Genomic DNA, 23088 nt, shown 5'->3' with positions numbered 1-23088 from the left:
TTTTATTTAAAACTCAGTATCAAGGAAGAAAATCCTAGAATGTACCTATCATATGCAATTTCTTTCATTTTAAGTGTTATATTTTTCTATTAGCACCATTTCATTTCAGTAATTAGTCATCAACCACTTCTCTAGGACAGAATTTCTTCCTATCACTGAGGGAGAGATACCTAGGTGAATGGAAGGATCTTACTTGAAGATTCCAAAGATTCTCTCAATTATAAAACTTTATGCTCTGTTGCAAAATTTTTTGAAAGTTAAAGAAGAAACAGTTTCCTGAACTTCAGTTTATAAAATAAATTTCAATGCTTGTGTAGTAAAGTCTAAAGCTAAATGCTCCTCTATTTCTAAACATCTAGAGGCATTTGCTGGATATCTGCTGGCTGACTAATAGCAGGATCCATTATTATATCAGAGCATAAAGATTTCTGCATTCTTTTCAACTAAAGTTTATTTTCTATTAGCATTTGAGAAAATATTTTTCAAGGTATATTTAAGTCAGTTCGTATTTTTAAGGTGCAGAGACAGATGAATATGATTAACAATGTCCAGCTGTATTTAGTAATGGGCATTTGTAGAAACTGGAAATAAAAATGATGTGCTGTTAGAAAGGTCTATTCATAGATAAGTAGAGATGCACAGTAACTTCATTCTATTTTATAATAATGACAGACTTATTCTCCCAGTTAGGAACAGGCAAAATATTAAAGGTAGTTCTCAGATCCAGGCAAGCCTCCTGAAGTTTGTCTGCTTCCTATTATGCTCCTCTCCCATCATATTTCTCACGGTCATCACATCATCTTTTAATCTTGGAAATAATATGATATTATGACTTCAGATTGAAGACACTTCCAGTAAATGTTAACATGTGACAATTTGTGGGGGAACTTGTGGAAATCTGCGGGACCTTGGGGAACACAGTTCTTTGGGGGAGGGTATTGTTGGCTCACCTTTGTGGAGAGGATGGCTCACATGCAAACATATCAAGAAGATGTTTACTGTGTAAATATACCAGGTGAGGAGGGTAGACGGAGAGAGTAACAAAGAAAAAAAGAAGTGAGGAACATGTTCCAGTAGTTTATTTCAGACTTCTCTGCTAGCCTCCAAGGAATTCCTTATCTGTCAACTTGAAAAACTGGTCTGTAGATCATTTCTCACTCGGTATTCAAGATGCTTAAATAACCTCTGGTTTCTAAATTCATTCCCAGTGGCCCCCATCATGAGCCCCATACTTCCCTTTGTCCTTTGAGGACAGCTGGGCCCTGCCTTTTACCTTCCTAGCAAGTAGCCAAGTTCCCCAGGTAACATGTCAGTTTGTAGAAAGAGGGGTGTGGCTGAAGCTGAACTTTCTTGAGGCAGATATGATGGAGGCTGCCTAGTGAGAGGCTGACCACAGTGAGCGGTGTTTGCTGAAGCTGAGGGACCTGTTTTGCCCCCGGCAGAGCGTCACTCAAGACAGTTGCTACCCCCTCATTTGCTCACTGACTTTACTAGAGTGAAGATTTGCCTCTGATTCTACCCTCTGTAATGTGATGTATGTTCTCAGAAAATTAAGCAAAATTATGTTTATAAAGACTGCAAAGTATGCTACAGTGCAAAGTTCTTACCCTAGACTGTGTAACTATTAAATAAACAAAGTACCAATGATAAGATTTAAAATTTCTGATGCTGTCTGTATAGAAGAAAAAAATTTTGACACAAATAAATGGAAACACTTGTGAAGATAAAAGTTCACTTGTTCTTTAGTGGCTTTCAGGGGCCAAAGGGTTAATTTTTGACAACAGTTACTAATTCCTTTCTGTCATTCATGCTGTTCTTATCCTCATTTAAAACTATGTCTTGCGGTCCATCTGAAAATATTAAATTGTTGCTTAAGGTAAAGAGCATATTTCATTTGCATCAGTGGTGACATATCCTGGCAGAGGAATGTAGTCAGCATACCTCCTTAGAGGTAGATTGGTAATTTGCATGCCATCATTATACAGCTTTACACTAAACCACAAAGATGTCTGATGTCGCTGGGCTGCAGGGATAAAGGTTGGAGAGCAAAGAATTGGAGTAGGACACCCCTGTCACCATCACCACCCTAGATACTATAAAGATAAAAATAGTTAACCATAGCATTGTATTATGGATTACTCCAGCCACTTTCATGTGTTAATTTATTTAGTCCTCATAACAACCTGATTAGATATTTACTGTTTTTATGATCTCCGTTTTATAGATGAGGAAATTAAAACACATAAATGTTAAGTACTTTGCCCAACATCACATAGCTACTAAGTGGCAGATGAGAGCTAGCATTCAAATCCAGGTATCCTGCAGGCAGAGCTCACACCTCTAACATCTAAGCCTGTTCCCCTGTTCACACAGAACACACACACTGTAATAGGTAGGAGTATTTCTAGCTTATAAAAATAAAGATGTTTTGAACATGGGTGTTCCTAGTTTGCCAGAATATTAACAAGTTCTAACCCTCTGCAAATTGTAAGATGTTTAAGATTTTCTATCTGTGGATACAAGTGCTGGTGTATACATGGAAATAGAGAATTTTTGTAACAGACATTTAATGTTGAAATCTTTTTTTGGCCAACGAGTCATTTGATGTTATTAGTCATTTGAGGTAATACAGTAAGATCTTATACTTTGCATGAGGAAAATTGGTCCATGTGCATCACGTCTTGTTTTATCTTCTTCAACACCTTATAAGTAATATGTTATTACTACTTGAAGATATAAAGCTTGGGGTCAGAGACAAAGCAACCTGTGCAAAACAGTGAGGTGGAGCCAACGTTCAGTGTTAACTGACTCCACAACCGAAACTGGAAACCACTGCACCACTCTGCCCACGCACCTGCTTAATAAAACTGTGTGAAGAGTTACTGTATGTTACCATTTTACATTTATTTCTCCAATCAAAGGAGATTTTCTTATTAAGCAGAAAACTACAATGTCGCTTTGACTGATAGTTCCCTGAACAATCACTTTTTTCGTGTTTCTTATCACACTGTCCTGCAGCTATCCATTTGCTCACCCTTCTCCCTTCACACGGCAGTATGCTCCTTAAAATAAGAATTACACGTTTACCTTTGTTTCCTTGGCACTGAGCACAGCGCTTGGTACATAACAGGAATTTTAAAAATGTGTTTGAATATATGAACAAATGTATGCATGAACAAAATGAAGGCAGCATTGAGAGGGTGCTTTTGATAAGATTTTTCTTCCTTGATATAGGTTGATACCCTAATAATGATGTACAAAACTCACTGCCAGTGCATCTTGGACAATGCAATAAATGGAAACTTTGAGGAGGTAAGAGTAATAAAGAACACTTTGCTGACTGTATTATATAAATATTCTTTTCTTGTTTTTCATACAAGTTCACGTTAAGGAAAAATGTTAATGTATGTACTCTTTGCTCTCAACTAGATTCAGCATTTCTTATTACACTTTTGGCAAGGAATGCCTGATCATCTTCTTCCCCTGCTTGAAAACCCAGTTATAATCGACATTTTCTGTGTTTGTGACTCAATTCTTTATAAGGTAAGCTCTTTAGGATGATTTAAACATATATTTCTCATTCCATCTAAACTTTTCAATATGTTTTCAATAAACTTGTTATTTCTAGCTGGAGATACACTATTAATTTTTTCTGATTAGAAAGCAATCAGCTTAATAGTATGGATGTAATAGTGAATGTATTTTAATGTAAATTTATATTAAGTAATACAAAAATCAGTTTCTGTTTACAGCTAAGAATGATTCTAAATGTGACACACTTCCATAAAAACTTACATAATTTTATTAACTGTCTAAGATGTTTTCAAAATAAATAGTATCAGAGTTTGGGGAAAGCAGAATTAAGCACTCTTACAGAACTAATAACTTGAAAAATCTGGAAATCTCTAATGTTAATGCATTAATGATGAATTTTGTTCTTAAGCCAAATAAGAGTCCCTAAGTGTCTACGGAAGGATCAGGAAGGATATTGAAAGCAAAGAGGAAATGGTTGGCCACAAAACCAGCCATTCAGCTGGAAAGAGGGTCGAGCTAATTCCCCCAGGAAATCTGTTCCCAAGTGAGAGTACATAGAGGTCCAAGCTAAGGGAGAAAACTATATTACAATTTGGGTATTTTGAATTGAGTCTTATCTGCATTAACCTGTTCAATTGTCATAAGGAAAAACAAAAGCTTTCCTTTTAAAACATATTAAGAATTTGGGTAAGCAAGAAAACCCAAGCTGGAGCTCTGCTAAGTATTTCAGAGGAATAATCCATCTAAGTTAGTTGCTGCTATTACATTCTCAACTTTGCAGAGAAGTAAAGCAGACACTAAACAGTCCAGAAGCAATTTTACACATCAAGAACTGGTAGGTGGGCTTGACCTAGGATGAGGGAGACCATATTTTCATCCTGTTCCATTCTTCCTTACTGCAGGATAAGAGAATAGAGTAAGTGCTGTATATTCTCTACCTTTAGTTAAAGTTGAAGGAAAAGAAAGGAGGGCAAGGATTGTCTCATTTCTCTGGGTCAAATAAGAATATCATCATGTAGAGAGAAATGGATCAGTTTGCACTGATTATCTGCAATGTTTAAGACATGAGGAAGTAATCGGAAAGGTGAAAGCAGGTGGTTCCAAGAGTGGGTATAAGACCTGGGCTCACACACACACATTTACCAGCAGCAAGGTAAAGCTGTTCCTACTATCTTTCAGACCTCCAAAAAATATCCGTAAAGCATGGCTTTCCCCATTGCCAAATGGTCTATTTCTTTGCCTTCAGCACAAAAGTCCAGAGTCTAAGTACCTTTCCATACACAAAGCTTTCCCCACAGTGAGCACTGTAAATAGAGTAGTGTATTGTAACATGAGCTTTGGCAAGACCTTCATCCCACCTCTAGAGATTGCTCAGCTTTTAGTCCTTAAAACTGTACATAATCACCAAGGCCAGTTCATCGGTGATGAGCATGCTGCGCATCTACAATACTGTCTGGTTTTACTGTTTCACATACATGGACTACATGTGCGTTTTGCTAGTAGGCTACACAGGCCTTTGTAGTGAGTGTTTACTCTCATTTTGAAATATCTTCTGTAACCCTGTTGGTCCTCGTCCCCAGACTGGCCCACTCAGTTTATGAGCCAGCCCAAGGGATCTGTATTGTTCATATCCTATCTGATTACCCATCTCCTTTATTATCAGTTTCTCCCGAGTTGGTATCAGTCAGCACTAATTTTTTCTTTCCACTTGTTTTCATCAAGGTCCTACTCATCATCTCACCCATGTTTAAGGTTCAGTCAGTCTAGCCCTTTCTTTTCAGTGTTCTTTATGTTCTGAAAACTAACACTCTGTATTCAGTATATTCATGTCACCTGCTTAACTGGCATTGCAATATTTCTATATACCCCTCCCCTTGCCTTTTACACACACACAAACACACATACACAGTTCACATATACATTCATTTTAGAGATAAAAGTATAACTTTCAGAAATGAGTTAACATATTATTCTCTAGAAAGTTCAGAATAAAAAGTAGCTGACAAAGAGTAAGTGTGTCTCTTTAGAAATATTGAGTAAGCTTTTATGTTAACTCTCTTTTGCTGTGATTAAGGTTCTTACAGATGTACTCATTCCTGCCACAATGCAAGAAATGCCTGAAAGGTAGGTTCCGTCAATAAAATATGATACTTGCTTGTAAAGAGTTTAACCTTATACATTATAGTAAAGCAAAACATTAAGTAGAAATTCATTCATTTTCCAGTATTATTTTCCTGCTCCTGTCCATTTGTATTAGCTGAAGAGATATGCCTCAGTCTTTATATTCAAACCTCAATGAAAAAAACTGATGGGACAATCCTGAAATCCCTTTGAGAGCTGCCCAAGTGAAAAATAAATATTTAAGTATAGTTGACTTTAAGATACTGAGGAAGTTCTTCAATGGAAACTGGCTAGAGAGAGATAAATGGGATAATTTGTGGAAAGTAACCACAATAATAAAAGCATAAGGAAAATTGTTTTATATTTATTATACTTTAGTCTTAATTGTGAAAATCAGAAAGTAGCATAATGGAATTATTACCTTCTTTTTAACAAAGGAGTAAGATCTCAAATGGAAATGATGCCTGAAGATTTTTCACAAAGTCTTTTCTGATGTAAAAAAAATAGAAACTTGAAACAAAGCCAATTTAAAAAACAATAAATTCTAATAAAGTAATGACATTTATTTTAGTATTTGGGGATACAAATATACATAGGCGGGGATAATAGGTTCTCAATAAATACATGATGATTGATAAAACAATCTTTATTTTTTATTTACCTTTTCCTCTAGACTAGTTTGTTTATTTAAATAGTAGTTGGTCTGTCAATAGTTTCTTGTAATTATTGATATATAATCTTTAAACATCTAATCTGAGCTCTGAATTAGGGAGACAACACTTCTGTGTCACAGCAGAATGTCTATGCTTACACAGTGACAGGCATTCAGTCATGTGCCGTGTATGCCATGCTTTGTCACTAAGTCATGTCCAACTCTTTGCGACCGCATGGACTGTAGCCCACCAGGCTCCTCTGTCCATGGGATTGTCCCAGCAAGAATACTGGAATGGCTTGCCATTTCCTTTTCCAGGGGATCTTCCTGATCCAGGGATCGAACCCGAGCCTCCTGCATCTACTGCATTGGCGGGCAGATTCTTTACCACTAAGCCACTTGGGAAGCCATTCAGCCATGTAACTAACAAGTAGTAACAGCTGAATTTTATTAAACATAGTGTGGGAGTTTAATCTTACCTAAATTATTTCATTTAATTCCTACAACCAACATGAAAAGTACTATTTATATATTTATCTCTTAAGTATGCAAGTAGTTTGTATTCATTTAGAAAATGAAAAACATGCATAAGTACATTTTAAAAATCAACTGATAATCTTAGATTTTTAATGTCGGGTTATTATCTCACAAACTTTTTTCTAGGAATGTTAAAAAATGGAATTATAGTACACATACTATTGCGGTATACTGTGAAAATCTTTCCATATCACAAATATAGATGAACATTTTTTAAATGATTGGATAGACATCCAGCATCTGAAAAATACTATATTTAATCAATTCCTTTTCATTGAACAATTGGATTTTTTTTGGAAAACAACTTGTCACACTATTCCAAACTGTTATGATCCCAAATTCACAAAGAGGAACCTGGGAGTACAAAGAAGTTAATTTATTTGCCCAAATTAGTAGGAAGCAGAACCTAGATTTTAATTGTCTGTTTAATTACAAACTCTGCCTATTTTTATTGCTTTACCATGTCACTGCTCCCCAACATATGCCCCATCCTAAATATTTTTAGATCAGTTTCGTTACGATGTCATATGTCAGTTGTTGACTGATTTATAAATTTTTGTATATTCTCATATACACACAACCAACATTTGCAATTTTCTAAATGAGGTCCTATAATTTGCGGTAATTTATTCTATAGTTATATTTGAATTATAGAATTATTAGGAATTTGAAATATAGGAATCATGAAGAATTATAGAAATATGTTACTAGAAACAAATATTAAATACCTGAAATGGCATTATGATCCCTATGCATGTCTCTCAAGAAGCCATGATATGTATAATCAAATGCACACTTACCTTTTCCCAGAACTATTTTACAGAAGATGATTGAATTATCAATATTAATAATAAAGTATACCTTTGTTGATCACTTTCTGCCTGCCAAGTTTTAACCCAAACACTTTCCATGAATTATTTCATGTAGTCCTCATGAATTTCATGTAGTCCTGTGACATGAATACTATTCTTATTCCCATTTAACACATGAGGAAATTAGAGTTTCAGGAGATTGAGTATTTTGATCAAGATGATAAATGGCAGACCTAGGCTGACTTTAGTCATGTTCTTAGAATCACAGAATAATACTACACCTCTATCAAACTGCTTTTATTTAATGCATTGTGAACTATTTAGTATTTAATACAGAGTTTTTTGTTCTTTGGGAATTTTTATAGCTTATTAGCAGACATAAGAAATTTTGCTAAGAATTGGGAACAATGGGTTGTTTCATCCCTGGAAAATTTGCCAGAAGCTCTAACTGACAAGAAAATACCTATTGTGAGAAGATTTGTATCATCTCTGAAACGACAAACATCTTTCTTACATCTTGCACAGGTACAACAGTCAGCCAAGGGTATCTGAGTCACCAAATCAAAATTGAATCATTTGTTAGCAAAGACTGAGGAACTTTAAGAGAATGGGGACAAAATAGACAACAGTTAAATCCTAGATCCTAGAGTGAATGCTAGAACAGAGAAAGGACATTAGTGGGAAAACTGATGAAATTTGAATTATGCCTGTAGTTTAGTTACTAGTATTGTACTCACGTTGGTTTCCTGATTTGGGTAATATACAATGGTTATATAAAATGATGATGTGAGGAGAAGCTGGGTAGAGAGTATGTGGAAATACTCTACACTATTTTTTGCAACTTTTTTGTAAATTTAAAATTATTTCACAATAGAAAGTAAAAAGAGAAAAAAACCTTTTGAATGTAATGTAAAATGTAAAACTATTTGCCACATGACTTCTATTAATAAATAAATCTAATTAATAAAATTAATAGATTGTGGGGAATGAGCCCATCTGATATTTTGAAACCCACAACACATTTTAAGTGAAAGAAAGTGAAGTCGCTCAGTCGTGTCCGACTCTTTGCAACCCTATGGACTGTAGCCCACCAGGCTTCTCCGTCCATGGGATTTTCCAGGCAAGAGTACTGGAGTGGGTTGCCATTTCCTTCTCCAGGGGATCTTTGCGACCCAGGGACCAAACCCAGATCTCTCACATTGTAAGCAGATGCTTTACCATCTGAGCCACCAATGAAGTCATTTTAAACTACTTCTAATTTAGTTCTCTTAAATAGGAGGAAGAAAGTAATTCTGAAATTAGAGTTATGTGTGTTTGTATAGTGTTAAAATATACTTCCCCTCTCCTCAAATGATCCTTTGCTTTATGAAGGTCATCAGCCTCTGAAATTTTGAAAGACTTGCTTAGGATAGCTTCAGATAAGAAATATAACATTGTGAAATTCTTATTTTATGACCATGGATAAAAAAATATATTTTCTTATTCCAAAAATAGTTTTCAAACCTTTAAAAGAGATGACCATGAGTCTCAGCTCCTGCTTTAGTTTTAAAATAAGAAATTAGTTATTTATGATACATTTCTCTCAGAGAATTATTTCTCTAGAAGCTAAATTTTTCTTTATATGGAGGGTCAGTGACATAATTTAGTATTCTTTTTACTTTCTTTATGCAGATTGCCAGACCAGCTCTCTTTGACCAGCATGTTGTGAATTCTATGGTGTCTGACATTGAAAAGGTTGACTTGAATAGCATCGGATCTCAGGCCCTTCTCACCATTTCGGGCAGCACGGACACAGAGTCTGATGTCTACACTGAATGTAAACCTTCTCTCTTGGTTTAGAGCAGGGAGTCTCAGTCTCAGTGCTATCCACATCTTGGACTGGATAACTGTTTGATGGGACAGGGCAGGGAGTGTCTTGTGTATTGAAGGATGTTTGGCAGCATCCTTGGGCACTATCCCCTACATGCCAGTAGCAGCCACCCCAAGCTGTGACTACCAAATATGTCTCCAGACATTCCCAAGTGTCCCCCTGGACTACAAAATCATATCTGTTTGAGAAACCTTGGTTTATAGAAATACTTTTAATTTTAAAAAATTGCTCTCTATTTTAAAACAGTTGTACTTACTGATTGTGAAAAACCTGGGAAATGTTAAGAGGAAAATAAAAGCCATCTATAATCTCATTGTCGAGCAGTAATCCAAATAGAAAAAAACTTGGGCATAATCAAAATGGTTTTGAGTTTTCTTCCAGTTTTATATTACATGCATGTGCATTTCCATGTGTTTTCCACTCTTGGCATCATATGGTGTATAATGCATATCAAAATGACATCTCAACACAATCCTGTTTTTCAAAGCAGAAGTGCCCTGCTTAGGTCTGGACAGTCTGACATTTACCAAGCAGGTATATGTGACCATACAACCAGGCTCCATCTCCCAGGGATAACAACCAACTGTTTTTCCTACCATTTCTCTCTGAAAAGACTAAAAAAATGCAGCCTCCTATAGGCTATAACTCACTGCTCTCTTGGGACAGTCCTGCTTTCTGTTTCCTAACAAAATTATATTACCCTTTGGGATTCAGTAAACCTCAAACTGTTTAATAAAATGACAGTCCTAAACTGCCCCTTTAACTTTTACATGATAAAAGATTATTCATTTAAGTGGCTCATTTCTGCAGGGCAGAATTTAATTTTTGCTAAAGATAAAGGGTATTTCAGAAAGCAGGAAATCAACAAGTCTAGCTTAGTTCATTCATTAACTTTCAACTAATCCATTGCATTTAATGAAAGCATTGCATTCCAAATGAATTATCATCTCTATTGACAACTTATTCCTCCCTAGTGTACAATATATAAACCTGCATTTCAGTATATACCAAGACATATACATTTCTGACTAAAATTTTGAAGAGTAGAGAACTAAGGACTTTTTGTTAGTTTGAAGGGTATGAAATTAATTTCTTTAACACATTTAATTTAATCTACCTGTCTTTCCCTTTTATACTATAAAATTACCAGTTATTCTAGTTTTAGGTTTTATCTTGGGTTCAAAATAGAATACAATATTAGGCTTTCTTTTTTTTTTTTTCTTTTTACATGGTAGATGATTCGATCACAGTGTTCCAAGAACTGAAAGATCTCCTTAAGAAGAATGCCACTGTGGAGGCTTTCATTGAATGGTTGGATACTGTGGTGGAGCAGAGAGTTATTAAGGTATTTTTCAATGATATATTCAGAAAATAAGATTTTGTTAATAGCAAATGCTAAACTGGCTGTAATTTCTTGAGTGGTGCGGGGTGGTGATAGGATATGTGTAATAATGCTTTGAAAAGCTTTTGAAACCCTACCAATAAGGTAAGTCAAATATCAAGATTAGAAATACAGCAGATCTGAGAACATTGGACATGAATTGGATTTTATTTATTGTTTTCTGACAGACTACAAGCCACTGTGCCTTCGCTATCAGTTAATAAGTTTACAACTGAGTAACATCAGTAGTGAAAGATAAACTCAAAACTGGAAAGATCTGGCCCTTTTCTTAAAAAGCATGTTTTCATAAAAGGTGACAGAAGATATAGTTTTAAGTAATTTGCATTTTTTAATTCCGGGAGCTCAGTATTTTGTGTTTTGTATGTGGTTTCTTCAACTCTTTCAGTTAACCTTCAAGTCATCCATCACACAAGGCCATAACAAATATATCCATCACCAATTGGTGTTAGCCATTCCATATCAAGGAAACTAGTTATAGTGTAGGAACTTTTTTTTCTCCTGGAAGGAAAACAGATTAACATTCAGGACCAGAGAAGTCAGTTAATCATTCACAGAAATATATAACTCTTTCTTCATACTTCGCTTCTGCTCTTTTTAAAGCTCTGTCAAAGGAAAATTGAGAGAAAATATTTTGTAAATTATATCATTTTGTTGTACAGTTCTGTTAGGTAACAAAACCATACAGAATAAAGATCTATGAACCTGAGAAATGACAACAAAGACATGAAAATTAAAATCCCTGGACAGATCATTTTATTTGATGAAATAAAAGGCATGCTACGCCATCTGTCCATCTGTCAGTTTATCTACCTCTTGATCTTATGTACGAAGCATGTAATGATGAGATGAGATTTTATAGTTATGTTTTTGTTGCTTTACTTTTAGACCAGCAAGCAAAATGGGAGATCATTAAAGAAGAGGGCTCAAGACTTCCTGCTGAAGTGGAGCTTTTTTGGTGCTCGAGTAATGCATAATCTCACCTTGAACAATGCATCCAGTTTTGGTATCTTACGTGCTTTATGAAACTCTTCTAGATGAATTACATCATTCATTCCTCAGTCACATTTCCTATCAGTTATTAAACGTGCAGCACTGTCACTTCTCCAATCTGACTATTAAATCAGTAGACAATGATTGTTATTAGCCTGGGTATTACAGTCAGACCACTTGCAGAGTTAAATCCTTAACACTGCTTTTCTTTGAGTTTGCTTCTACCCAAGCTAGTCTGCTCATTGTAGAAATGGGAGAATACTTCTTTCATTGGGTTACATAGGCAATTGAGTGAGGTGATATATATAAAAATACATTGCCAGCAACTGGTATACACAGTAAATAGTAGCTGTAACCATTACATTCCATCAGTGCTTAGATAAATTTCCTTTGTTAAACAAGCAAATAAACAATAATCCATACATTACTTTCCAGAGGCAGTATTCATTGCAGTATGGTAAATGTCTGCATCTTTTCCAGGAACCCACATAGCTTTATTCCAAGAATCAAAGAGCTGATTAGAAGACATGCTATCATATGTTTCTGAACCATCTTTCCCGATCCATATGACTTATGAAAAAATTGAGTCAAGTTACCTTATTTAAAAGTAGAATACCTTCTTTTTCCTAAAACTTCTCAGATTCTTTGTTGGTAGTTATAATGCTATCTACTGGAAAGTACTTCTGCATTTGTAATTGCATTTTGCAAAATCTTCACATTATAAAATAAGTTACAATTAAGTAAATTTTTTTCATTTAATTTCCAACAAAATTAGATTAAATTGGTGAACTTGTATTGAGGGATGAACAAAACATATCTATTGTCTGAAATTTGTTGCTTATACTTAAGGTTTCTTAAATTATACAATACTTAATCCTGACTTTATTATTAAAAAGAACTCATTGGGAAATCTATTGAATAAAAGAAGTTTAAGGTTTTCCAGGACATCTTCCACATGAAAATTACTTTTTATTTTTCTTTTTTTTAAATGAAAGAACATTTTGTTTCAGGAGAAAAAGGCATCTTCTCACTTGATATTTTTTTCAGATCATGTTGGCTATTGTCTATTTAGTCCAAAGTAAACAGAAATAGAGGAGAGTAGAGCTCATTCTCCCCAGGTTAAAGCTTATCACACTCCAGTGTATGCCCTCTTAAAGCATAAAGCATGTCTCACTTTCATCCGTATTTTCCTTTGATGTAATTAGTGGCCAAAGAGCTGGCAGGACAGTACACACAGGGAGCTGGGCAGGCGGTTCACAAAAAGATTAGAGACCCAAGTTAAGCATGTTGGTCTTAGCAGGTCATTTAAAGTCCAACAAGTATTTGTTTATTTCAGTTGCTCCTTGTAAAGTGCTGCGAGATGGTCACAAAGATAACTTAACTTCTCTCTTTTTTCTTTCCTTCTCTTTCTTTCCCTTATTTCATCTCGCAATACCCTCTCCTCATTCCTCATCCATAAACAAGGTTCTTTCCATTTGATCCGAATGCTTCTTGATGAATACATTCTGCTGGCCATGGAGACCCAGTTTAATAATGACAAGGAGCAGGAGTTACAGAATTTATTGGACAAGTATATGAAGAATTCAGGTAATTTAAAATGTACATCTTATTTTGCATCTTTCTTTGTTGAAACCTAATTTCAGGAATTTGTAAGCACACCTGTTAAGTGGATTGATAGTAGACTCAGATTTTTCCCCACCAAATTGTCACTACTGACACAGAATACTAACACCAAGAGAGCCCTATTTCTTCTTTCCTCCATTGGTCCATAGAGTAGTCAAGTAGTCAACTGGAAACTCTGAAGAATAAAATTGATATTCTTAACTTCTGAGAACTTAGATAAAATTGGAGAAGTGACTATAACACAAATATAACTATAATTCAAGACAACAGGTCTTATAAATGATGCAGAGATGAGTTCTATAGGAATTTAGAGAGGGAAGGAAACTCATCTATTCGGCATGTGATGACTCGCGTTTTGAAGGCTATTCACTACAGGATTACTTAGTACCCCTAAGAAAACACCTGGATGGCTGGATGGCATCACTGATGCAACGGACATGAACTTGAGCAAACTTTGGGAGATGGTGAGGGACAGAGAGGCCTGGCATGCTGCAGTCCATGGGGTCACAAAGAGTTGAACATGACTGGGTGACTGAACAAAAACAAGAAAATACCTATACCCACAAGTATATGGTTAACAAAGCCCAGCACCTCTGCCAAGACCAAAGGTCTGCCAGTCTTATTTCCCATGGAAAACAGTTCTCAAAAATTTCCAGATTTATGACACAGCCCTAGAACATTCACAGTTTTTATTTTTATTTGTTTGTTTTATTTTTTCACTTGGGCTTATCTACTAGGAATGTGGTAATGATGTTAGCTTTCCTATTTTAAAAAAACTTTCCAGATGCAAGTAAAGCTGCCTTCACTGCTTCTCCAAGTTCATGCTTTCTGGCCAACCGTAATAAAGGGAGCACTGTTCCCAGTGATACTGTGAAGAATGAAAGCCACGTGGAGACAGCCTATCTTCCTCTGTCATCTAGCCAAACTGGAGGCTTAACCTCCACTCTGCACCCGTTCCCTGCTGGGAATACAGACAACATGCCACTTCCAGGTAGGCTATGAGACAACCAAGAACATCACTTAGGCTTCAGTATGTCTCACAGGAACCTATTCCTTTGTTTTCTTAAAGCTAATAACCTCCAGGTGTTCCAATAATAAAAAGGTTTGTCTCCGATGACTTCTAATAAAGCTTTATAATATTTTTGTGATTGTCAACATTTGTCATTCATATTTTTATCAACACCATTTTAAAGACAGACATCACACTTACATCACAACATACTCTTCTAGTTATATCAGAAGTCCAAATACTTGGTTATTCTCACTTGGTCGAATAAAGAAATAGATTAGGTGTCCACAAAATCCTTAAGATGCTTTGAAAGTAAAAAAATATGAGCTACTTGCTTATTTATGGATTTTGAGGAGACTTTATTTGTCCTCCATTAAAAAATAAATTCAGGGGACCTGCAACTAAGACCTGATGCAGCCAAATGAATAAAAAAAAATTTTTTTTTAAAGATTCAGCTATTTTAGGATAACCATCAACAAAAATTTTTCTCTTTGGTCTATGGTTCCCTGTTGGTCTGAATGTTTATGGCTTAAACTAGCTACTAGATAATACTTTAAGTCCACTTATTGCCTTATGTCTCCCTTGAAATCCTTCTATATACCTTATTTGTTGGACACACAGAATTTTAACCCTGGAAAGGCTTTATAGTTCAGGGGCCTAATTCCAACAATGGAAAGCTGGAGTCCCAGGGATCTGGTAGCTTTCATAGCTCACTGCTCATCAGTGGAGTTTGCATGAAGTTTTGAATTGGCTGCTTTGAAGCCATGGTCTTTTTGACATTATTGTGTTTTTCTTTCACACTATACATTGGCTTCTCAGGTGACACTAGTGGTAAAGAACCTGCCTGCCAATGCAGGAGACATAAGAGTTGAAGGTTCGACCCCTGGGTTGGGAAGAAACCCTGGAGGGGGGGCACGGCAATCCACTGCAGTATTCTTGCCTGGAGAATATCATGGACAGAGGAGCCTGGTGGGCTATAGCCCATAGGGTCGCAAAGAGTTGGACACGACTGAAGTGATGGGATCTACAATATCCCTTCTATACATCAAACCATTTAGCATTCAGTGTGTTTTTTTAATTACAGAGAAAGGTAAACAGCAGACCCTTTGCCCTTCCCAAGCTTGAGATGATTAGAGAATCATCTTTATACAGATGGAAGGATGAAGCCTTCCCAGGCTCTTCTCCATGGTCAGTAACTCCAAAAGTTGCCACTGTTGTGAAATACATACATGTTGTGATGATATTTTTAAGCTTAGAGTTTTGTTGTTTCCCCAGTCCTGTTATTTTTGGAGGTTAGAAATGATCTAAGTTGGAAAAAAGACATATTAATAAACCTTTTGCATAATTTTAAATGTTGTGAGCCCATCTGTTTTTAATCTGCCACTAGTGAATGCTCTGATGACTATTTTCCAGGTCAAATGGAGCTTTCCCAGAGTTCTGGTCATCTGATGACACCACCTATTTCTCCAGCTATGGCGAGCCGAGGAAGCGTCATTAATCAAGGGCCAATGGCAGGGAGACCCCCGAGTGTGGGCCCAGTACTGTCAGCCCCATCACACTGCTCAGCATACTCAGAGCCTATTTATCCGACTCTCCCTCAAGCCAGCCATGACTTTTATGGGACCAACTCTAACTATCAGACTGTGTTTAGGACACAACCTCACACCCCATCAGGACTCTATCCTCATCGCCCGGAGCATGGCCGATGCATGGTCTGGAGTGACCAGCAGCTTTCTAGAGACTTCTTCAGTGGCAGCTGTGCTGGGTCCCCATATAATTCTCGGCCACCTTCCAGCTATGGACCATCCCCACATGGCCAAGATCCACATAGTCTGCAGTTTTTAAATACAGGAGGCTTCAATTTCTTGAGCAATGCAGGGGCTGCCAGCTGCCAAGGAGCAACACTGCCTCCTAATTCACCTAATGGTATTGAAATTTTTAAAGAATTTTTCCTTTCCTGAGATGGCAGTTAGGCAAAACCAGACACTGAGTTCCATCTCTGGTGAACAGCACGTCATCCTGTGTAGAACTTTCTCAAGATCATGGAATCTTAGGCATTTGGAGCTAATTTCAGCCATGTACAAGCGTATCCCTGGGCTTCCCGGGTAGCTCAGCTGATAAAGAATCTACCTGCAATGCAGGAGACCCCAGTTTGATTCCTGAGTTGGGAAGACTCCCTGGAGAAGGCATAGGCTACCCACTCCAGTATTCTGGGGCTTCCCTGGTGACTCAGATGGTAAAGAATCTGCCTGCAATGCAGGAGATGTGGGTTTGATCCCTGGGTCGGGAATATCCCCTGGAGGAGAACATGGCAACCCACTCCAGTATTCTTGCCTGGAGAATCCCCAGGGACAGAGGAGCCTGGTGGGCTACAGTCCATGGGGGTCACAAAGAGTCGGACACGACTGAGTGAGTAAGCACAGCACAACACAAGCATATCACTAATTCTTGTGGCTTTATTACAATTGCCCTTCTAAATGCCACACAGGGTGAAAACCTTGTCAAACCATGTTAGCCCCAAAGAAGAATGTTCTGTCCTTTGAAGATATTTTTAGTGAATAATGTTTCTTCCAGAGAACTAGCAGCAGATCTTAAAGATTAGGACCCAGACAGAGCTTCCTGTTGGGCTGGTAAAACAGGTAAAACTACTCAGTTGAAAAGCTATGTGGACTTATTCAGCCACCAAAGTGGCTGTCCTGTTGCTCCTCTCCTCAGCATAGACCAGTCCTCCTCCCAGAAACATGAATCTGTCAGTAAAACTGGTACTTGATAAGTAGAGTAATCTTTGTGAAAGGCTAATAGTGCTTTGGTCTTCATAGGCATCATAAGATCTTATTAATTTAGAGAAGGGAAATGTGAGAGAGGTATAGTCTTATATCTCAAAATTAATAATATGATAACTCCTACTTATTTTAAAAGCAACATAGTGAACCATATCCATATGTAAGCACACATCCAACTGTATTGTAAATGTTGATGTCAACGTAGTATTTACAGTAGGGTATCTCTAGGGATCTCTCCTATTACCTTGTTCTTTCATTTTTCTTCCTGAATATTATTTGCAATAAGTTAACTCTACTTTCTCAACACTTTCTGTCATAGGGTACTATGGGAGCAACGTCAACTACCCAGAGTCTCATAGACTTGGATCGATGGTGAATCAACACGTTTCTGTCATCAGCAGTGTTCGCTCCCTGCCTCCATATGGTGACATTCATGATCCGCTCAACATTTTAGATGATGGTAGTAGAAAGCAGACCAGTTCATTTTATGCAGACACACCACCTTCAGTTGCATGTCGAACCCCCGTAGTAGGTAAATTATATTAATAGTTTTTGAAAATATTTTAAAAATGTTGTTAACCTCAGCTATCCAGTATTAACTGGGCAGTCATGTTCCCACCTTTGGTTTATCAGTTTAGATCTGAAGTTATGTTTCTGAGTCTGTTAGGAACAGTCTTAACCATTTTTCAATATATATGTCACCATGCAACCTACTGCTAGATCTGTTATTCTTTCCAAACAGAATCTCTGGCATCTAATTTGTATGAAAATATTTCATATAACCTATTAAAAGTAGTCTAAAAAACTGTAAGGGCAATAATGATATATTTTTCTCACTTTCTCTTATTCACCATTGGAAGCAGGGCCAGTGACAAGAACTGTCTTTGGACACCATAATCTTTTATGATACATAAAACCACTCCAGGTTTTTAAAAATGGTAACTTGAGAGGAAAGTTACTATCACTTTCTCATTTTTACATAAAATGTGATTAGACAACCTGTAGAAAATGTTGTTTTCTTAGTCTCTAACGTTCATTTTAAGTAAAAATGAGCAAAACCATATGTTTGCCGTGAAGTCCCCTAGCATCTTATTTCAACAAGTTTGCTGTCCCTGAGAAAATACCACAACTTGTACTAGATGATTCGCCAGCCCCCAGCAAAGTGTCTGCCATGTAGTAGGATCTCCATATATCAGTGAGTTGAAAAAAGGGGACAGAAAAAAAGGCATAGATTTAGTCTCTAAACCCGCTAATAATGTAACGCAGGGAAAGTGTATATCCATGTAAGCATCAGGGCAGGTGCAGTGTTAATGTTTATATGAGATGACTGAAATCTTCCAATGAAATTGATTTCAGATTAGCGTTAAGTAGAGGGTATCAACACCCAAACAGCGCATAAGGGAAAGCTGAATAAAGCCCATTCTCCTCTCTCAGCATGTTTTTCCAATAACTCAATAGGAAGCACTTCTTCCCTTCCTATGACCATTACAGATGCTCCCTGAGCAGAGTCAGCCAGCTCATCTCATGCCATCTGCATATGGTCATTGCTTCTGGGTTACTCTAATGAAGCAGAAAATTCCACTTCAGGAAGTTTCCTTGCTGTGAGACTAAAATGTACCGTGTTGCTGTTGTTGCTATTAGTTCTGTTTACTTGTAGAGATAGCAGACACCTTGATAGAACATAGTTTGGGTATAGGAGAGACTCTAAACTTCAGTTGTCTGAGCTGGCCTATAAGTGAATTGCAAAGAAGACTTCAGGGTGAAAAGAGGGAATAGAGTGAGTGAACTGAGCACCACAAGGGGGGTGTGTGTGTGCGTGCTCGGTTGCTCAGTCGTGTCTGACTCTTTGTGACCCCATGGACTGTAGCCCACCAGGCTCCTCTGTCCACGGGATTTTCCAGGCAAGAGTACTAGAGAGGGTTGCCATTTCCTTCTCCAGGAGACCTTCCCCACCGAGGGACGGAACCTGAGTCTCCTGCACTGGCAGGCAGTTTCTTTGCCGCTGAGCCTCCTGGGAAGCATCACAAGGGGAGTTAGGACCTATAATTAAATGTCCTTAGTTATGAACCTGCTTTTTAGTGACAGAGATGATGGTACTTAGAAAAAGAAGAAAAACAGTACTGAGAAAGCAGCAACCAAAAGTGCAGGAAATGTAGTGCTAGTGAGCGAGTTAGTGAACAATTTTGAGAACCTACTGTGATGGGCCAATCCTCATTTTAGGTGTGCAGTTATGACAGTGATCAGGTCAGAGTTCCTGCTTGTAAGAAGTCTACATTCTCGTAGGGAAAGATCAAGCAATGAAAATATTTTCTAAATGCATTAAAAAAGATAATTTCAGATACTCTCAGGTCAACTAAATATTAAGGTAAAATGACAGATAGTAATGGATGAGCTGCTTTAGCTAAAATAGTTGGGAAAGGAATCTTGAGGCAGAAACATTTGAGTTGAAAGCTAAATGATAAGAAGGAGGTAATGTGAAGATCTGATGGTGCAAGTTCTAGGCAGAAGGAATGGCAAGTTGCATAGCCTCTGAAATGAGAATTCTTTGGCTTCAAAGGGTAGAAAGAAGGCTCATGTGTTTTGAGCATAGTGAATGAAGAAAGGGGAGTAAAATAAATTAGAAGTCAGAGGCCAATTCACCTAGGGTATTATGAACCAGGGCAAGGAGCTTGGATTTTGTTCTAAATGTAATGGAAAGTCACTGTAGCATTTTAGAAGAGGGATAATTTGATATCCACTTCTGCAAGACTATCCTAGCCACTCTCTATAGGGTGAAAAGTGAAGCAAACAAAGTCCTGAGACTAGTTAGGCCTCTGTGTTAGTCCAGGTAAAGAGAAGATGGTAGTTTGAACTCCAATTGTGGAGATGCAGATGGAAAGAGGAAGTGGACTGGGGGTATATTGTGGTGATAAAGTTGTCTGAATTTACGTTTGAAATTGAGTTTTCTTTGTGAAGTATGTTGAAGAAGGAAAATGCAAGGGGGGAAATGAAAGAAAAGATGAGAATTGCTCTGAGATACCATACACACTCAAATTTAGTACAGATATATATGCTAAATGCACAAGTAAGTATGAAGGCTTAAAGTGAGTGCCACAGAAAAAAGAAAAAGTCTGTTTTCAGTTGCTAATTATATTTTCCCTTACAGCATCCAGCCTGCAAACCCCAGTTCCTTCCTCTTCCTCCCAGTGTATGTATGGAACTTCCAATCAATATCCAGCTCAAGAACCCCTGGACTCCCATGGAGCAAATGGTAGAGAAATGGTATCCTCTCTACCACCAATCAACACTGTGTTCATGGGAACAGCAGCTGGAGGCACTTAAAGCAAGACTGTTGGGTGGGGTCTGAAACTAAAAAATCTCTACCATTCAAATCCTATCTACTCAGACTGCCATCAGAGAAAGAAAATGGACTATCCAGTGGCAGGATATTGTTTTTCAGGTCACTGGTATAAAACTGTGGACAACTCCATAATGAATGGAAATACTTGCAGAATTTGCCTTGCAAACAATTTGTTTAGAATGTATGTGGTCCCATTATTAATTATAGCATCAAACATTATCAAATGAACCAATGGAGGTTTGAAGATGCAGACATTTCAACTATAAAGATTTAATATTTCTCATCTTAATTTATTGAAAATCTGTGTGCTGTTTCATTTTTGGTTTTTTAAAAAGAGAAACATTTATTTAATGCTTTTAAAATAATTTTAATTTATTAGGATCACAGAATCATTGTTTACTATCCCTTATTTGACAATAAGTCAAATGTGTATGGCTACCTCCTATGGAAATGTTTACAGGATCAAGACTTAGTTCAATTCAGCCTCAACCAAAGATGCTTGACTTTCAATTCCTGTGCATTAGTATGATCATTTATGTTACATAGCAGTATTCCAATTCTATGTAACTGAATGGAGATTAAAAATGCTTTCCCTCTTCATTTAAAAAAGATAGGAAGAAATAAAGTATAGAAATATTTTTAAAGGCTTGGTTGCTCTCAGGGCTGGTACTGTTTCTAAAGAATTCTTGGGATTTGCAGGCAAAGTTCCTTGGTATATCAAATTAAAACCAGTAATTCTATAATATTTGCATATCAGATCCATGCATATAAATACAAAGAAATTGTGACTTGTACACTGTTTGAACTTCTACAGATATGGAAGCAGTGTTTAATTGAGTACTTTGCTTAGAAACTGAGAGTGAATGAGTATTTAAGGATTATCTAGATGCAAAAACAAACACAGAAATGAAGGATTCATTAAGTATAAACCAATGCAATTTGATACACCATTTATCTAGCTGAATCTTTTTCATACATCTTAAGTGAAAAGTCTGTTGTTAAGACTCGTGGCCTATAGTAATGGGAAACTTCTATCAACTTTACAGGTTTTTCCTATAATCTTATGACAGGTGTTCTATTATTTTCATTAAGCATAGGGTTATACTGTAAGTCCTGGGTACATTTTAAAAGGATCTGTAAACCCTAAACACCCATTTTACATCCTGATATAATTTGGTAAAGACCAACTGTGGAATTGTTTTCAGCAAGCAATAAACAATTATCTGTGGACTTGTTGGAGTATTGCTACCATTTGCTAGTATGTAGTTATGAGCTAGTTAATTAGCAGAAATATTTTGCAACAATAACAAATCATGAGAAATCTAAGTGTCCTATTCTTTGCTATGGTAATATCATGAGTACAAAGGAAATAAAATTAAAAAGGGCTTGGACTGAAGGAGAAAACAAAACAGTTTTAAGAAGTATTTGGCCATGAATATTAAAACCTGAAAACCAAATTTCAACTGTATAGTAATTAAATACATATTCAGCATCTGTTTTGTGTCAGACACAATGAAAATACAAAGATGAAAAAGTGCCAATATCTTTAGTAAGTTCTGATGTAATGAGAAAGTGTAGATAAGTAAAATCTCAACTGAAGATTTTTTGTTAAAAAGCAAGGTGGGGAAATGATGTTTAGGGAACATCTAGCCTTGTCTCAGACGGTAAAGCGTCTGGCTGCAATGCTGGAGACCCGGGTTCAATCCCTAGGTCGGGAAGATCCCCTGGAAAAGGAAATGGCAACCCACTCCAGTACTCTTGCCTGGAAAGTCCCATGGACAGAGGAGCCTGGTAGGCTACAGTCCATGGCGTCACAAAGAGTCAGACATGACTGAATGACTTTACTCCTAGCCTTAGTTGGAGGGAGGAAGTGGATTTAGGAAGGAATTAGCATAAGAATGGCCCACTTAGAAGGCTGTTTCTTTCATCCACACGTCCAGCAGTTAAGTGCAGAGGCAGTGGGGAAGAAGAATGATTGATGAGGGAGAGACAGAAGCATAAGCACCATTTCAAAGAAACCTGAACATCATTTCAAAGACTGCATTGAAGAACTGGTGATTGAGTAGATAGAAGGAATAAAAAGGAATATGTCACTAGCAGCTCTAAAGTTTTCCTTAACACTGTTGGCAGAGAATATCAGTGTAAATGAAACTGAAGTGAAAGTGAAAGTTGCTCAGTCCTGTCTGACTGTAGCCCACCAGGTTCCTCTGTCCCTGGAATTATCAGGCAAGAATACTGGAGTAGGTGGCCGTTCCCTTCTCCAGGGGAATCTTCCCAACCCAGGGATCAAACCCAGGTCTCCCACATTGCAGGCGTATTCTTTACCATCTGAGCCACCAGGGAAGCCCTCCAGTGTAAATAGTTGACCCTATATTGATACTCCCTCTTAAGGTGAGGGAAAATGATTGGAGCAAG

General features: G+C 37.1%; 1 protein-coding gene across 1 annotated transcript in view; it reads left to right on the top strand.

Moving 5' to 3' along the window:
- The window catches only part of RFX6 (regulatory factor X6), a 118218-nt gene extending 97256 nt beyond the window's left edge, over nt 1–20962 (top strand). The window contains exons 8-19 of the mRNA XM_020901722.2: nt 3235–3312; nt 3430–3543; nt 5609–5658; nt 8022–8181; nt 9328–9472; nt 10762–10871; nt 11814–11931; nt 13383–13505; nt 14326–14532; nt 15964–16476; nt 17653–17865; nt 20479–20962. Coding sequence (XP_020757381.2) covers nt 3235–3312; nt 3430–3543; nt 5609–5658; nt 8022–8181; nt 9328–9472; nt 10762–10871; nt 11814–11931; nt 13383–13505; nt 14326–14532; nt 15964–16476; nt 17653–17865; nt 20479–20654 — 2007 coding nt within the window. The 3' untranslated portion in view covers nt 20655–20962. The remainder of the gene's footprint in view (nt 1–3234; nt 3313–3429; nt 3544–5608; nt 5659–8021; nt 8182–9327; nt 9473–10761; nt 10872–11813; nt 11932–13382; nt 13506–14325; nt 14533–15963; nt 16477–17652; nt 17866–20478) is intronic.
- Nucleotides 20963–23088: the final 2126 nt, after the last annotated feature.

This window comes from Odocoileus virginianus, chromosome 19 (genome assembly GCF_023699985.2).
Source record: "Odocoileus virginianus isolate 20LAN1187 ecotype Illinois chromosome 19, Ovbor_1.2, whole genome shotgun sequence".
Classification (NCBI taxonomy): domain Eukaryota; kingdom Metazoa; phylum Chordata; class Mammalia; order Artiodactyla; family Cervidae; genus Odocoileus; species Odocoileus virginianus.
This window is presented reverse-complemented; position numbering and strand designations above follow the sequence as displayed.